The sequence below is a fragment of the Molossus molossus genome, unplaced genomic scaffold, assembly GCF_014108415.1.
Source record: "Molossus molossus isolate mMolMol1 unplaced genomic scaffold, mMolMol1.p scaffold_m16_p_6, whole genome shotgun sequence".
Taxonomy (NCBI): Eukaryota; Metazoa; Chordata; class Mammalia; order Chiroptera; family Molossidae; genus Molossus; species Molossus molossus.
In genome coordinates, this window is record NW_023425399.1 from 29,019,036 (window position 1) to 29,036,775 (window position 17,740).

A 17,740-nucleotide genomic window follows, 5' to 3' on the forward strand; every position below is an offset into this window, starting at 1 on the left:
TCAGCAGCAATAGCATCACCTGGAAACAGGAATGCACACATTTCTGCCCCACCTCAGACTTACTGAATCAGACTTTGGTGTGGGGGCCCAACAATCTATTTAACAAACCCTGTAGGGGATCCTGTTGCATATTAAGTTTTCAAACCACTGATTTAAATCATCAGTACTCAAAGGTTAGAGTTAACTTGCTACTGGTGCGTGAGCTCAGTCCCGTCAACTCCAGGGCAGCTACGTGGGCACAGGGCCTTGGCAGTGCAGACCCCCAGACTGAATGAACAGGATGGGACTTGGAAACTGGCTGAGTCCCAAGGAGGAGATGGTTCTAACACTGACCAGTGGAGACCAGCCACCACTAAATGAAGTATGTGCACACATTGTGTTCCCCTTGACCAAACTTGACTGGTTGTATGTGGGTGACAACTGCAAGGACAGTTTGCAAAGACCTGTTCAGTGAGGTGCTAATCAGTGCACATTTTCTTACTCAGACCATGTGTCACAAGCTGTCGAAAGCCAGTGAATTCGGTGTCACAGACGCATCATTAATGTCAGTCCAATGGATCATGGTAGGGAACACTTTTATTCTTTAAAAACAATTGTTTTAATAAAAGGGAATAAAAACTGTACTTGGTAATCACATTGGCCATTATCAGAATAGTACATGCCATTAGGAAAAGCAAGTTCTTTTTCTCTGATGCTCCTCGCTGGGTGATCTACATCTATCGATACTGTAACGATGTGAGCAACACACACAATGAGCGCGTTCAGCGAGCAAGACTCACGCACAAAAGCCTTGGCTTACTTTAAACACTTTTCTTGGTTGCAGCACATGACCAAATAATGTGATTATATTTTTTCAGAGCTTAGAAAGACCACCTAATCATGCCAGACTCAACAAACCAGCATTAATAATCACCGAAAAAGGCACTTTAAAATACATTTGACAAGGAGTGACACTAATGCAATGAGAGCTGGTCTAAGCCCTGTGCTAAACATTGTCAGAGTTCACAGAGATAATGCATTCTGTCTCTCTGTGTGTGTATGTATAAATATCTATATGTATGAGTATATACCAGCATCCACATACAGAAGGTCCTCGAGTAACATCGGCTTGCTCAATATCATTTCATTATAACATCGATGAGATGCTAGAGAACTTAATTCTTGTTTCTATGAACTAGCCTATGGTAAAATTGGTTTCGATATACATCGTTTTTGCTTAGTCACAGAATCTACTGACGTTAAATGAGGACTTACTGTACATATGTATGTGTATACACCTATCTCCATAAGCCTCTGGAGAGGGGAAAAACTCTTTCTTTCCTTTAACTGAATAGTATGCAAAACTTCTGATCACTTAACTTAGAACAAAGAATGAGATTGGTAAACTAATGCAAAAAGTACCATACTACACCTTTCTATCAACAACAACAACAAAAAGCAACAAAATAAATACTTGAACTTCTCTAGGTTGTCAACTATTAAAATAAAAAAATCTGGAATTGTAAAAAGGTTTCTTCCACTGTAGGGGACAGGGTGGACATTTTTGGTACTGTAAATCTAACACACTCATACATCTGTATTGCTTAAGTAACAGAGTGGAATGAACAGGGAAATTTCTTCCACAAATTCCTTCCTTTACCCACCAAGTTTTAGCTATCCTGTATTATTCGGCTTAGCTTAACACATAAACAAAGTCTTATATAAATATATTTTTAGGATGTCTAAATTTTCAGGATACCTGCACAGAGTACTAAAATACTGAGGGCATTGTGGTGAAACAAACAGACTTGGCCACATCTTAGTCCACTGCACAGCCCAGGCGTGGGTATCTTGGCTCAAGATTTTCACAGACCAGCCCATCTGTCAGAGGTGAGTAAAAGGTTATTTATCTTTCCCAGGAACAGGTGTGAACACATGATCTTATTTCTTAGGATATGAAAAACCAATTAGTAATAACATTTAAAGTTTAATTACTAAATGTATAATGCCTGAGAACAAAAATCAAAGCAAATTTTGAAAGGTTAAGAGTCAGACTCTGGGCATTTCCGTTTTTTAGCTGCTGGTTCTTCAGTCTTGTGTAATTCTAAAGTGCTTGAGTTGGATTTGAGACTGGGATCTGTTTTAAGGCTGTCCATGGCAACAGTGAAGCCTGAGAGAAGGTATCCCCCACCTCCACTCATCAGTAGTTTGGGATGACTTCGATCTGGCAAAACCTAATCAAGACAGAAAGACAGACACTCATGTTTTTCTACGCAGGTCAAGTACATGCTAACAATATACACACCAGAAATCAGAATTTAAATGACACAGATTCTCTTGAAGATTTAAATGGACCATTTCTTAAGGAGCCCCTCCCTTTAATAACACTAATAAAAGTATAGAAATTGGTTTAAGTGATTTTCTTGTGAAAAACAAAACTGAAGCTGTTTCTCTTAAACCTGAAGCAAGTTTCTGGTGGCAAATGGACAAATGGTTTGTGTAGTGTTCTGGGCCTGAGATTTCTTCCCCTAAGCTCCAGGATGCTTCATGTCTTCTTGGTTAACAGCAGGGCTTGGGTTCATGAAGAGGTAGCTACTGGACATACACCAGAGCCTCCCTGTTAACTCAGACAAGACTTCTTCTCTGCTGCTACCACAGCTAAATAAGATGGCTGCAGGAAGGACACGATGGCCAAGGGCTATAGTGTCCTGTATTAAGCAAGATGTCCAAGTGGCAGGGCAGGGCCTGTGGCGGCATGGAAGTGTTCCCCCAGATCTCTCAAGAGGGAACTGGCTGTGAGGATTCCAAGCAGCAGGAAGTCTCTAGCAGCTGCTCCTTTGGGATCTGCTATAGCATTCACTCCCAGCAAGGCCATGGCTGCTCCAAGTCAATACCTAGGCAGGGCTACCAGGACTGCACCATTTCTGCCCAACACAGGGCTCCTTTAACGGGAAGTCTTTGCTCCCCATGATTCTAGCTGTCAACTTCTCAGAGACGCACTCTAGGCCCTTCCCCTCCTTTCCCCCTTCGCCTTCCTCTTTCATAGGCACCAGACCTGCATTATGGTCTGGCGACTCTCCCCACCTAATCCTGCTCCCACCCCTCATCTTTCAAAGACATTTTCCCTGATAAAATCTCTTACACTTCTAATTCCATCTTGACATATGCCTTCCAGAGAACCTGAACTGACACGGAGCCCATCAGTAAATCCTGAAAACTTGCTGCAAGGACATCCGAGCAGAGAGGAGAGGGTCACTTTTCTGGCCTGGGGATTTTTCTATTATCAATTATTTCCTCCACAGTGATCTTGAGACCTTGAGTAAACACAACCACAATGGTTTGCATTTTAAATGTCTCTGGACTAGAGTTACAGAGTAACAGATCCTGACATGAAAGGAGAAAAAAAGGGTCAGGATAGATTAGGGCCCTTTCTCTGAGTTACAGGTATGAGACTGTTTCATCTTGATAGACAGAAATAGTGACATCTGTATTTAACAACATCTGGCACTACTGCAAGGAGCCGGAGACTCAGAGAGCAGCTCCTGGGACTGGCTGTAAGAACACGTACCTGGTAATTTCTGAGCCAGGTTTCAGACAGTCTGAGGTTGATGACCCCTCCTCTTTCCCGCAGTTTTGTGTAGCACTCCAACAGAGGCTGAAGGCATAAAGAAAGTTCTGTTAACTACTTCTAGGGACACAATTTGAGAATCAATATTTGGATACAAGAACCCCCCTCCATTCCGTTTTAGTAGTACCTCTTTATACTGACAGTAGACCACGAACGGCCTTGAAGGGGCCACGAAGTCCAGCAACGACAGCAGCAGTGGGGTGGGATGGAAACGACTGGCTACAATTAAACTGCAAGAAAGATGCTGGATATATTACTCTCTATGCCTCTAAAATGGAGCATAGGTTTCAAACTACATCTAAAATATCCATGTATTTATTAGTGTGACTTACATAAGGAGGAGCTTTAAATACAATGCTCCAGAAATTCCAAATAAAATCATGAACTATTAATTTCTGGGAAACACAAACTGAATTATAAGCTCTCTCGGTACTTGGCAACTCCAAGTAGCATTTGACATTCTTGATTTAAAACTATTATCTGGAAACAAATCCAACACAGTGACGCTGGCTTTGAGGCACCAGAATCTCTCTTCTTGGCAGGTCTCCTTAGCCCTCGCATTAGCCAGTTTCACGTCAATCTCAACGCCCCACCCACCACCCACAGCTGCAGCTGATGCACCATCACTGGAGAAATCTCAAATTTCTTTGAAAACTCTGAAACCAGCCCAATTTCCCACCTCCACCAGATGCAACCTCCTTCCTTCAAAAACCCAAGACAGAACCATCATCTCTGCTCCCACTAGATTCAGAGCAGACAAGCAGAGAATGTTCATCTCTGAGGCAGAGCCCACGCGCAGCAAGGTGTCGCCTGCATTCTTTCATCAACGCACCCATCTGCATTCCTTTCACCCAGCAGAGCAGCAGCCTCTAAGTGTCTTTTCCTCTGCTCTTCTTGTCTTCTCTGCTTTTCCTGAATCTTCAAGAAAAATAAGAAACCAATGTACTGAGGTCATTCAGTCAGGCTTATGGAAACGCTGGCCTGTCAAAACATTTCAACAATATTTATCAACTCGGACTAAAGCAACAGAAGGTCATTTATAAGGAAGCTGAAAACACAAGAAAGCCTAGAGGTTATAAAACCATCATTCAGCTGCCTATATACAATGTTTCTATATCATAAAGTTCTACCCCAAAGATTATATCACGTGTGTGTGCAGCACCCACACACACACTCTTTCTCCATCTGCTGTGATACGTACTATTTTGGGAGCTGACGCTGCAAAGCCAAATCAATCTCAGTGCTTAAATAAAATTAACTGAGGTCCTGAGGGGGGTATTATGAGGGCTGTGGGGACTCTTTAACATTCTTACATAATCCTTTTTACTTCCTCTCTCTTTAGGCTCCTTATACTCTGGATCTTGAGAGACAATTTCCATAGTTTCTTGTTCTTTGGGGTGACTGCTATCTGGGGCCTCTGCCATGCTGTCTTCATTCTCTTGTTCTGAAGTCTGTTTGTCCTCCAGTGTGCCATTACTTTCTTCAACCGAAGCACCCTCTTTTGGCTCTGAAGACAACATCTCAGCAGAAAATGTCCCATTTAGGAGACTGTCCACTTTGTTGAGGGGGAATTCATAAAGACCACTGAGGAAAGATTTCGGAAATCCAAAACATGCTGTTGCTGCCCGAACTGGGCCACCTCCAGGGTACAGCTGAATAATGGAGCCAAAACCTGAACAGACAAAAGAAACAAACATCTCTTGATGAAGGTGACTCAGATTTTGCAAATCATCAGCGTTCATCACAGTGTGAAGACTAAAGGTCTCTCTACTTCACTCTGTTCAGAGGCTGACAGATGACGCAGGAGCTCTGAGAGTTTGGAGTCTATAAATATTCCCAGTGGATGCAATGTAATTCCAAAACAGATAAACAGGAAGTCTTAAACAGGCTTACTCCCACTTGACACTGCAGTAAAACCCTGTGATTGTGCAAATTTGGATGTCGCATGATTGGTGACTGGTTCTCAGCTTCCCTCAGTCCAGTGCCATTACTTCCAAACAAGATAGTTAAAAGTAATTTATATATGTGTGTGTGTGTGTGTGTGTGTGTGTGTATATATATATATATATATATATATATATTTATATTTGTGTATATATATGTATATATTTTCTTTTTTCCATTGATCTTTAGAAGAGGAAGGGGAGGGGGAAAGAGGGGAGGAGAGGTGGGGGGGAGGGAGGGGAGGGAGGGGGGAGAGGGGGAGAGAGAGAGAAACATCAATGTGAGTGAGATGGTTTCCCAAAGAGGGCTGGAGAGTGAACCTGCAACCCAGGTATGTGCCCTTCACCAGGAATCGAATGTGAGATGGTTGCCCAAAGAGGGCTGGAGAGTGAACCTGCAACCCAGGTATGTGCCCTTCATCAGGAATCGAATGTGAGACCCTTTGGCTGATACTCTAACCATGGAGCAATACTGGCCGGAGCAGCAGTTAACAGTTATTATCTTCTATAGGTCAGAGAAAGGGCAGGCAAATTAGGTTGAGTTGTATCTTCCAGGAGAGAATATATCCCTAGTATTTTCCCCACTTAGTTCAGGACAAGAAGATGAGCACCAGCTATCCAAGAGTTTACTGAAATCACTGCTCTGGAGGTCTTAGCCAGCCACAGGCTTGAAAATCATCCCCACTGCTACTGAAGCTTGGGAGAACAACTGCCATATGGGGTGCCAACACAGCGCAGGCTGGGAGATGCGGACTGTGTAGGATGGTCCTGGGGACTGGAGCTGTGCAGGCACAAGTCATTTCAATAACCTTACAGGAATGACACCTCATTTTCCATAAGATTAAATATTTAAATTTTTAGACCCCTCTACTCAAATCATAAACTTAAAATGTTAAAACTTACCTCCCATTCGTTCCATCATTGCACCCAGCACTAAGCCTGCACACGTTTCCATTACAATCATTTTATTGCCAGCACGAACATTTCCCAATGTCAACATCTGGGCTAGTGTATCATATCTCATGTGGCTAAAAAAAATAAAGAAAAGAAAAAAGATGATTCATTCATTTTTAGCTAAGCAAGGCCTGTTATTTTAATCATCATTTTTCAAGTTTTGTTCATAAAAAAGTATGTTGATAAAATTATCGATTGCTTTGGAGGCAACAGTAAAAAGAACTTACAATTTATGAAGTAGGAGGATACTTTATGCAGGTGAGCAAGTTTTTCATTTTACTTAAAATCATGACTTTCTTAAAGAGAAATTTTCCCCTAATTATACTTTTGAAAGGAAACAAAGCGTACTTAATTTTTCCAGGTTCTCTGGCATAATACATAATTGAAAGGATGCGGGTGGATGGCTTCACAATAGTAACGATGGCTTCATATCTGGGGGAAGAAAAAACAGAATGCCGTATTTTAAAAACTGGTTTAAATATATTTTATTTTTAATAATATATACACACACACACATATTTTTTTGGTACGTGCCCCTAGCCGCTAGGGCCTAGCGGGAACTGAACCCAGGACTCTCTGGTCCTCAGGCTGACGCTCCAACTGCTGAGCCAAACCAGCCAGGGCAATAATATGTTTTTTAAATCTACAAAAAGATTTAATGTTTCCATCCTTTTCAAACAAAAACTTACTTCTTTTTCTTCTTTTTAATATATTTATCTTGAGCAAATTCTGTCTTGTCTCGGAATGTTGTGCTATTTTCAATTAATTGCTGAACTATTTCCTATAAGAAAAGGAGCAAGCAGATTTCCTGAAATTTTCTTTTCACAGAACAGATCACTTCCAAGGTTTCTTACCCAGAATGTGTCCAAAGGTCTGATTCTCCAGTCCCCTTTCCACAGAAATCCACATAGATGAACCTTGTAATTTTTTATTCTATCTAGATTTGTATTAAAATACAAGCCTGTATAACTCCATTTAAACCAAGGTAAAAGAAGAGAGATATACAATAAAAAAAGGAGAGAGGGAAAGGAAATTGTCATTCTTGAAGACTCTGGCTGAAAACATTACTGAAAATAAAGTTAAGCTCTAATATGCGCTAAGTTATTAAAGTTTCTTTTGCTAACAGTATTAGCAATATCATTCACTTACATTCCTGCATAAAGAAATGAAATTGTTGATATACTGAATTGCATGTACATTCCAAGCTATTTCTAACAAGTATGCAGTATTTTTACATTTTACCTTAGGTAAATTCTGCTTTAAAAACCAAGCAATTCCCTAAATACCAAATAAAAACAAAACACAATATCCTTTGAATATTACCTCTCCTTTAATGCCCTTGTCCTTTAAAGCTTTTATGTCATCTTGAGTAAGTTTCTGAGATTTCCCGTCATCAACTATATTTCGATTATCAGTGCCCGCTTCTTTGGTCTCTAAGGAAGGAAATTGCTTTATGACATTTATGTTCTGAAATTATTTTTAAGATCTTCCTTCTTCTAAGTTCTTATCTATCTCCAGCCCATCAATCACTCAAATTTAGCCTTCCAGTTCCAGCGGAATGTACATGCAAATTTGGCATTCTAGTTCCACCCCAGCCTACTACCCACTTGCCATGACTACTCTAAGCCTCTAACTCATCTTCCTGGTCCCTCTCTTACCCTCATACAATCCACCTGGAAAGCAGAGTTCTCTTCAAAATGCAAACTGGCTCACCTATTCTGATGCACAAAACTACAAAGAGGCTTCCTATAGCAAATAGAATACAGTCCAAAGACGACCTGCAAAGTCCTGTAAGATCTGGACCCTGGCTACCTTTTTCTGGTCTCATTTTGTGACCCCCATACTCAACCACACTGCCCCTCTTTCTGTTCCTAAGCCCTAAGCATGCTCCCACTGCAGAGCTTTGGTACTTACTGCCCCCTCTGCCTGCAATGCCCTTATAACAGATGTGAATGGCTGGATCCTTTCCATCACTCAGGGCTGAGCTCATCATCTCAGCCAAGTCTCACCCCATCCAATCAGCCTCTAATACACCTCCCTGCTTTGTCATCTTCACAGCACACATCACCATCTGAAATGACCCTCTTTGCTTACCTACTAGATTATTTTTGGTGTTCCCCATTAATACATTTTATGAGATGATACATATCATGAACTGCTATAATCACAATGAGTAACCATGCCTGGAACATATTTGGTACTTAATAAAAATATGGATGTTGATTTAAAAGTACTTAACTACCTGGTTTGAACCAGAACTTTAACAGTATTTTAATTATTTAATTTAAAATTTATTTAAGGCCCGGAAGGGGTGGTTCAGTGGATTGAAAGTCATCCCATGGACTGAGAGGTCCTGGCTCAACTCCTGATCAGGGCATGTGCCCAGGTTTTGGGCTCAAACCCCAGTAGGGGATATGCAGGAGGCAGCCGATTAATGTTTCTCTCTCACTTGATGTTTCTACCTCTCTCTCTCAAAAAAATTAATAAAAACATATTTAAAAAACTAAGAATATTTATTTTATTAATAAAATATGTTAAGTACATTTATTCTAACAAATTTTAAATTTTAATTCTAATTAATAACAGCTAAAATTATGGGACCTTTATATAAGCAAGGCACTATTAAGAACTTTCTATGTGTCATGTGACTGAATGCTCGCTATAGCCTAGGTATTAAATGTTTATAGCCTCACTTTACAGATGAGGATATAAGACTTAAAGAAACCAAATAACTCGCCCAAGGTTACAAGGCACGTAATAGAGTTGAAACTTAAAACTAGTCAGCTGAATTCAAAGCCAGACTTCTTAACCTCCACCAATGTTAACTACCTCAAAGCTTTGCTCAGCTTCTGGGCACTGAAAAGGCTCTGCATCTGTTCTTACATGGAAGCAGCAAGGACTCATGGGACTAAATGCCTGGCCCAAGGTCAGAGAGTCAGTTAATGATGAGCTGGAGACAGAAGCCAAGTGTTTCAAAGCCAAAGGCAGATCTTGCTTCATTTCACCAAGCTCTAGTTCTTAGATTAGGAGTTTAGATTTCTTTGAAGATAGGTTGGGCTAGCACTTTAGAATTACTTGGGGTTGACAGGTTTCAGACTAGCCAGCTCAAGAGCACCTATTATATATACCCAAAGTAGTGCACCTGAAGTAGGCTCTTCCTTTTTCTTCGTAGGCTGAAGACTTCCTCCACTGGTCACTTCAAATGTGGTTCCATAACTATAGCCAATGACGTTATCCAGATAGAACCACTGTTTTTCAAAAGTTACTTTTCTGGGGAAGAAAATGCAATCAATTAGCTAAATCGTATTTGCATTGCATACAGAAAAGACAGGTTCAATCTAGTCTATTTCAAAACTAGTCTACACAAAGAATGATCTACAGCATTATCTCTGAACACAAACTGACAAATGAACTAGAAAGAATCAGGTTGGGGCAGAGATGTAACATTAATAAAGAAGCCACATAAATACTGATTTTGGAATGAGAAACAAGGACAAGACATTCCTCTTCTGAGGCACTGGTCTTACTTCATTTAGCACTATCTGACAGGATGTCCAAACTCACAGGCTTTAGAGATTCCCTAAATAGCATAAAAAGTTGCCAAGATTGCCAGGCCAATGGACACACACTGACACCCCTTGCAACTTACCTAAGAAAATCTCAAAACTGAACAATCATTGAGGGACAGGGATTTACTAATTCCCTAGCCTACACAGCTATTGTCTTGAAAAATTACCTAGTAAAAGCAAATTACATTTATAAATAAACATTATGGACACTAGACACACTTGGAAATGGTGCCTAACACTGATGGTGCTCTGCTGAGGACCAGGTGATTTTAGCTTTTCCCATTACCCAGATTTTCTTTTTTTTTTTTTGCAGTGAGATTAACATTTATTGAGTATGGCTCATTACAAACAAAATCCCACTACCCAGATTTTTTATCTTTTTAAATTTTAAAGGGAAATTCTAAAAAAAAAAAAGAAACAAAAGACTGTCCTTTCTTAAAAAGAAATCTAACATCAGTTGAGCATCAGTCTGGGGCTAGGCAATGTGTACCAGGTTGGCAATGTGAACTAGGCAATGTGTACTAACTTAATTCTCACAGTTATCCTGGGGCATAGCTCTTTGCAGATGAGCAATGTGAGGCTTATTGTCTTGTCCAAGATTCACAGTTAAAAAGTGGAAGCTAGGATTCAAATTCAAGTCTGCCTGCCCCTAACACCTGGTTCTTTCCACTATACCACACAGTCCACCCACCAAAGACCAATGGATCTCAGGATGTCCTGCCTAGCTTCAGGACATGGCCCACACTGACAGAACTCTGAATCTTGGAAGACATGTACTGGTTAATTTTCTTTGTGCCCACCCCACACCTTCTCTTCCTTTCTCTGTGCCCCTGGAGGCTGACCACGACAGAATGCAAAAGATACATCAACCAGGCTTCCTTGAAGAAGGTTTCCTACTACTGCTAGTCTCTGGGTGCATCGCTAGTATCTACTGGTTCTCTAAACCTTGCCACCCCTCTGAATGTATATGTGTCACATCTTCATTAAATCTCCTCACTTGAACCATCTGAGTGAATTTCTGCAAGATCCTAAGTGATAGAGCCAACTCTCTGCTTTGCTGAGTCTTCAGTTCCTAATACATAACAGACACTGAAAATATTTGCTGATATAAACACTGGTAGAGAAGCTGAAACTCGGCTCAGCCTAGATGTGTACCCCACCTCCCAAGTCCTTTGAGTACCCAGTGCTAATAAAACACTGGGTTGAGTTTACCCCTCTGGTAGTTGGCCTGATGTGCAAAAGATCCTGTGTCACGGAAACTGACTGGCCTGACAAGAGGTCACTGTCCTAGTTGGGAAAGTGGGACCCAGTCAGAGGGATGTGGAGGCAAGTCTTTGCTAGTAAAGAGTGGGATTTGCAATTTCCTTCTAGATACCTAGGATTGCTTCTGCCCAACCAGATGAGTGTAGCACTAAGGGAAGACAGAATCTGGCCTGGGATGGAGCTGAGTTCAAAGGGTAATTTTCTAAATAAAATGTAAACTAATGCTGTGGTTTCTGGCAAGGAAAGGGATGAAGAGTATTTGCAAGTTTAAAAAAATTATAAAGAATACTTTTTCAAAATAAAGATGTCCTGACTGCCTCGTTAATGAAAAAGTTCTTGTCTAAAAGAGTACATTATTAAGAAGCACACACAAACAACTGCATTTCAAAATTAGGCTACTTAAAAGGACAGAACAAGAAAAAAAACAACAACAAAATTTAACCTACACGGTCATTATACAGTTGTGCAACTTTGATATTCATAGAACTTACAACCCAAGAATGTTGGTGCACTATTATATTTCAATTAAAAAGTTTAAATAATTATTGGCACTTTCCAAAACTTATGTACTTGGAAGCAAGCACACATTTCTAATTAGATATTCTGAAAAAAGAAATTACTGGTTTCAAGAATACAAAAACACAGTAGTGATAAGGGATACACTATAAAATTTCTCTAATTTCAACCACCAAACGAGTACTTTATCAATGGAGAATTTGAAAATGTTTAAAAGCTGGCATATATAAATGCTTCTATTTCTGGACTTAAAAAAAAAAAAAAAAATCCTTCCCCTCTTTTTTTTCTCTTTAGTGGATCGGTGTTTGTGCAAAAAAGCTTGGTTGTCACCATTTGGTGCTTTGTGGACTGTTACTAGACTATTTTCTTATGACACCTGTTTCACTTCAAATACCAGTTACAGTGTGATTCACAAAGAAGTAAAATAATTCATCTGAACTGAATATGTATCAGAAATTTCACATCTCACAATATCTGGACTTATGGTCTGCTAGCTAGTCTCTTAACACTGCATTGAACTCTGCTTCTTTGTCAAAAGTACTATAACAACCCAACTCAAAAGAAAGCTTGGTTATACTTTTCAGATAATTATCCAAAACACGTCAATACATTTTCACCACTAACAAGCAATTAAGACTTAACAACCTCACCATCTCTGCTAAAAGTTATCAAAATTCCCACTTTTCTAATACGAACCCAAAGTATTTGTATTAGTATCTAATACTAATCAGCAGGTTCACAAACTAAAGCGAATTTCCTGTTCTGACACCTTGAGCAAACTGCATTTGTGCAATTTAACTTTTCCAAACCACGCATTCCTGGTTTTTGTAAAACTTGGAAATCCTAGAGTGATCACACCTTCTACAGGAAGTTACTCAGTGTAGATAGGTAGGTAGTCCTATTAGGTAGAGAAAAGGGCCCAGAAGACGACACAAAGTCGGAAAGGTTTAATTTTAGTGGGATTGATCCTGGCTGAGGGATTAGGGAGGAAGAAGCGTCCATGGGGGGGGGGGGGGGCAGAGGCAAGTATGAAATCAGAGGGTGAAGGGTGGGTCCTGGAAGAAAACAGGAGAGAAGATCTTAAGGACCTAGGGGAAGAACCCCAAGACAGGGGGTGGGGTGAGCGTGGTGGTGGGAGGTAGGGGGGGCACATGAGCACTCAAGGGCCAAAAGTGGAAAAGGGGCTCTGTGGAAAGACTAAGGATGCTGAAGGTATAGGGCCAGGTATGAGGCCACGGAAGGGGGACTCTGTAGGACGGCAGGAGGGATAGGGGAGGCCCTGAGGGCCGAGGGTGGGCTCCTGGAGGAATGGCCTCTGTGGGAAGATCTGAGAGGCGATAACTAGAGGATGCTGGGGATGCAGAGCGCCAAGAATGGGACCCGGTGAGAGGGTTACGTGGGAAGACATGAAGGGAGGGGGTATCTAGAAGATAGGGCGTTGGGCCCCTAAGGTCAGCGACCTGACTCACTTTCTACGCTGAACTTGCACTGCTTTGAACACATCTTCCCGTTTCAGCACCACGAAGTCGCCGTCGCGGATGCGGTGGTCCCCGGGGTGCGGTGGCTGTGGGTCCGGCTGCTCCCCTGAGCTCTCCATGACGCTCAGCGGGTCGCCCGACTCCGCAGCCTCTGTCCAGACCCCCGCGCCCCGCCGCTGTTCCACAGCGGTCGCCGCAGCCAGCTTCAGTTCCCACAGACTGAGAGGACGCAGAACCCCCCGAGCGGCACCGCCCCCACGTGCTGAGCGCCGCTTCCGCTTTCCGGTCGGAGCCTCTGGACGGCTTCCGGAAGCCTCAGGTTTCCGTCTGGCCAACGCCTGGATTGGCTGCACTCCGTCCTGTCCTTCCCGCCTCCCCGCTCCTTGGGCGGAAGTTGCGTCACAGCCGCGCCAAAAAAGAACTTGGAAGGAGGTTAAACGTCAGTTTGAGGTGCTACACATCTGTCCGCGAGCCTTCGAGGACGTAGTGGTCCCTGAGGGACTCCGACAGATGAAATTCGGCCCCGCGCGGGGACGGCGGGAGAGCTGCGGCTGAAGAGGACTGCTGGACTTGGGCCGGGGTCATCCGAGGACCGCGGCGGCTCCTCGGCCCGCCGGGCTTCTCCCCGAGGGCTCTGCTCCTACCGGGAGCCTGCCCCGGCGGGAAGTAGGAAAGCTTTGGGATCTATCCTTTGCCCGTAAGAACTTACCCTGAAGAGACTTAAGTGAAGTAGGGTATTTAACGAAGCACAGCAGCTCACGGATGGCTCCTTGATTAATTTTCCAGACCTACTTCTTGCCTTTGTGTTGGTATTTTTACTAGTTATTTTCACCCCCATTATGTCATTTGAGAAAGATATGGCACGTAGCGTTGTCGAAGGAGCGCTTGCACTGGGGAGTCTGAAGACGAAGTTTTGAGCTCGGGACTGCGGCCAGTTAACTTTGATCTTGATCGATTTCTTTGGGCTTTAGGTTCTTAACGCGTGATGTGTTCCTGATGATTATCAAAGTCCGTCTTGCCCTAACATCGTTAACTTGTTTTGTTATTAATTTACTACTTAAATCCCTGAAGATTCGGATACACGCTCTTCTAATGAGTTGCACTACTATATGCGGATGTTATTTTTATATTTAGGATATGAATTATTCTTTTTAAAAGACTTTTAGAACAGTTTTAGGTTTACAGAAAAATTTCACAAAGTGCTGAGAGTTCCCATATGTCCCTCCCCAAATCCCCCTATTAGTATCCTGCATTAGGGTGAGATTTGTTGCAGTGGATGGAACAAATTCAATACATTGTTAGCTAAAGTCCATAGTTTATTTTCATTAGGGGCCTATCTTTGTGTTGTACAGTTCCATGAGTTTTGACAAATGCATAATATATCCGCCATTACAGTATCATACAGAATGGTTTCATTGCCCTAAAAAAGCCCTGTGCTGCACCATATGAATTATTTAAAAATTTATTTTTAAAGGTCATAAGCATCCATTATACTTGGTTAAACATCTGTACCATAGATGGGGAACCTTTTTTTCTGCCAAGGGCCATTTGGATATTTATAATATCATTTTTGGGCTATACAAAATTATCAACTTAAAAATTAGCTTGCTATATTTAGTCAGGCTAATTTGGTGAGGCCTATGATGTTAACTGGTATTGATTTCGCAGGTGCGGGCCAGACATTCCCCACCCCTGATCTATGGTATACTTTAAAAAGAGATGGGAATTAGAAGAGTAACTGCAGATTTGAAGAGTAAGGGTTTTATATCCTGGTGTACGATATTGCAAGCCTGTTGTCTAGTGTCAAATAGAATATATTCTTTTTCACTTTTTTACTAGTTAATGCATTTTTAGAAGCACTATTTCCCCTATAATTTTGATGAAGACTTTCCTAATTGCTATCTTTTAGAAGACATGAGTGGAGAGTATAGAGGCAGAGGATTTGGACGAGGAAGATTTCAAAGCTGGAAAAGAGGAAGAGGTGGTGGGAGCTTCTCAGGAAAATGGAGAGAAAGAGGACACAGACCTGACCTGAGTAAAACAACAGGAAAACATGCTTCTGGTAGGGAAGGTCAATGATTGCTCAATTTTTAAAATTTTTTTTTTATGAAGGCATCTATTCATGCCTGGCATACAGGCAGTTTAACTTAAATTTCAGTCTGTTTTTTATTGATGTTACCCTTTAAAGTAACATCGTGTGCATCGTCACCAACATGGCCTCGCAATGAGGCAAAACACGTAAACTACACTCAGCTCATCAACCTGCACGTCCAATATGCTGAGCGCAGTTTACGGATCCTGGCTTTCCCTTGCAACCAGTTCTGGAGGCAGGAGCAGGGATTGATGCCAGAGATCAAAGAGTTCGCCGCTGGCTATAATGTTAAATTCAATATGTATAGCAAGATCTGTGTGAACGGAGATGGGGCCTACCCTCTGTGGAAGAGGATGAAAGTCCAGCCCAAGGGGAGGGGTATCCTGGGAAATGCCATCAGATGGAACTTCACCAAGTTCCTCATTGGCAAGAATGGTTGCGTGGTGAAGCGGTATGGTCCCATGGGAGAGTCCCTGATCATAGAGAAGGACCTGCCCTGCTACCTCTAGCTCCACAAGTGTGCACCTCCATCTGAGCCCACCGCCCGTGCCCATCGGAGCCTTCCACCCAGCACCTATGATAGTCTGTCTAAAAACCAGCCCACTGGTGGGACAAACCCGAGAACCTGGCGTGCACCCCTGCCAGAGAAAGGCCCCTTGGCCAGGCCTGGCTTGAAGCTCGGCACCCCCATCCTGGCTGCCTTGTAGGAATAAAACATACAAATTGGAAAAAAAAATAAAGTAACGTCTGAATGTTAATATCCAAAATTTTTACTGAAGCCTATCATTTAGATACTCTATTAATATGTCAAGTTCTCGTTGGTAGGAAAAACAAATTGGAAAAAGATGTTTGCTCTGTCTCTACTAAACTAGTTTTCTGTTTTGTTTTGTTTTCAGAACAAACCTCACCATCTTTGCTAATACAGTCCACACTGGATCAGTCCATACCATATAAAGGCTGGAAGCTTTATCTCTCTGAAGGTAGAATTAGTAGTGCAAAAAGTACCATAAATTATATTTTCTTAACTTGTCTTTGGATGCTACATCTCATAGTATTATAATTCATTTGTTTACTGATATATAGCCCTTTCTTTAATGTTAGTTCACCCAAACAATTAAATCATGTTTGTTTCAAGAGCATTGAATTTAGGTTTTATATCAGTCAGGAGAATAGAAATCGCAGTAGCTCTTTCAAAAGGGGAATTTAATTCAGGGAATTGGTTATAAAGATGGAAGACTAAACGAGCAAAACAAAAGACAAGGTTACTAGAACCTAGGAATTCAAAGGAAGGGCCATAGCAAAACTTGTTTTGATCGCTGAGGTGCACCCTAAAAACACTGCTTAGATAACTGAGGTGAATGAAACTGGTTGTTGCTGGTAACTGGTGGAAGGATGGCACAGCTGGTGCTCAAAGCTGGACGCTGGAACTGTGACTCTTCTGCAGCCTAAGAGATGCTAAAGAGAACTGGAAATAAGAATAAATTATTTTCTTCTTCCTAACAACTTCCAGTCTCTAAAGTGCCTCCAACTGACAGAACCTAAAGTGGTCTGGGAAATTCAGTGTTCAGATCTTGATTGTAAGATCACACAACAGAAAATAGAAGGGTAGGCTTGGAACCAAGAGATGATAACCAACACAGGTTTCTGCAGAAGCAGTTAGGGAATCTCCTTTTATATTTAAGAACACCAGCTAACATCATACATCTGTCTATATAGGTATGGGGAATTGTTTTTTCCATGCTCTTATAGTATCTATATGTTTATTATATCTATTATGAGATATGAGGTAGATAGATAGATCAGTAGTTTTTTCCACTTTACCAGTGATTTTTTCAACCAATGTGCTGCAGCACACTGGTATGCCACAGAATTTTTTATTTAAAAAAATTTTGTTAATCTTCACCCAAGGATATTTTTTCCATTGATTTTTTTAGAGAGAATGGAAGGGAGAGAGAGGGAAGAAGAAAAGCATTGATGTGAGAGACACATTGGTTGGTTGCCTCCCGAATGTGCTGCATTCAGGGTGGGGAACTGAACCTGCAACCCAGGTACATGCCCTTGACTGGGAATTAAATCTGTGCCCTTTCCATCCGCAGGCTGATACTGTAACCACTGAGCCACACAGGTCAGGGCAGCTGCAAGAATTTTTAAAACATGCAATACCTGACTGTTTAGTCAGGAGCACTGACTTCTTTTCCCTTAGATTGTCCAAAAAAATGACCTCAGCCAACACAATAATAGATATCCGGTGTTAATGAATCAAAATTGTACCTATTTTTTTGTCAGATTGGCAAAAAAATACAATATTTTTGTGTGTG

General features: G+C 41.6%; 2 protein-coding genes across 2 annotated transcripts in view; one reads left to right on the plus strand and one right to left on the minus strand.

The window, feature by feature from the left end:
• Positions 1 to 569: 569 nt before the first annotated feature.
• Positions 570 to 13,560, minus strand: TRMT6 (tRNA methyltransferase 6). The gene is made up of 11 exons (XM_036246024.1): positions 13,322 to 13,560; positions 9,647 to 9,774; positions 7,828 to 7,937; positions 7,194 to 7,285; positions 6,853 to 6,936; positions 6,454 to 6,578; positions 4,921 to 5,279; positions 4,440 to 4,525; positions 3,735 to 3,837; positions 3,548 to 3,634; positions 570 to 2,213 (listed from the first exon to the last, which is right to left on the minus strand). Exons 1-11 carry the CDS (start codon positions 13,447 to 13,449, stop codon positions 2,022 to 2,024), a joined length of 1,494 nt encoding a protein of 497 aa, XP_036101917.1. The 5' UTR covers positions 13,450 to 13,560; the 3' UTR covers positions 570 to 2,021.
• A 429-nt stretch (positions 13,561 to 13,989) lies between these two features.
• MCM8 (minichromosome maintenance 8 homologous recombination repair factor) overlaps positions 13,990 to 17,740 on the plus strand; it is a 40,628-nt gene continuing 36,877 nt past the window's right edge. Inside the window, exons 1-3 of the mRNA XM_036245525.1 lie at positions 13,990 to 14,135; positions 15,240 to 15,392; positions 16,319 to 16,402. Of these exons, the coding sequence (XP_036101418.1) occupies positions 15,245 to 15,392; positions 16,319 to 16,402 (232 nt within the window). The 5' untranslated portion in view covers positions 13,990 to 14,135; positions 15,240 to 15,244. The remainder of the gene's footprint in view (positions 14,136 to 15,239; positions 15,393 to 16,318; positions 16,403 to 17,740) is intronic.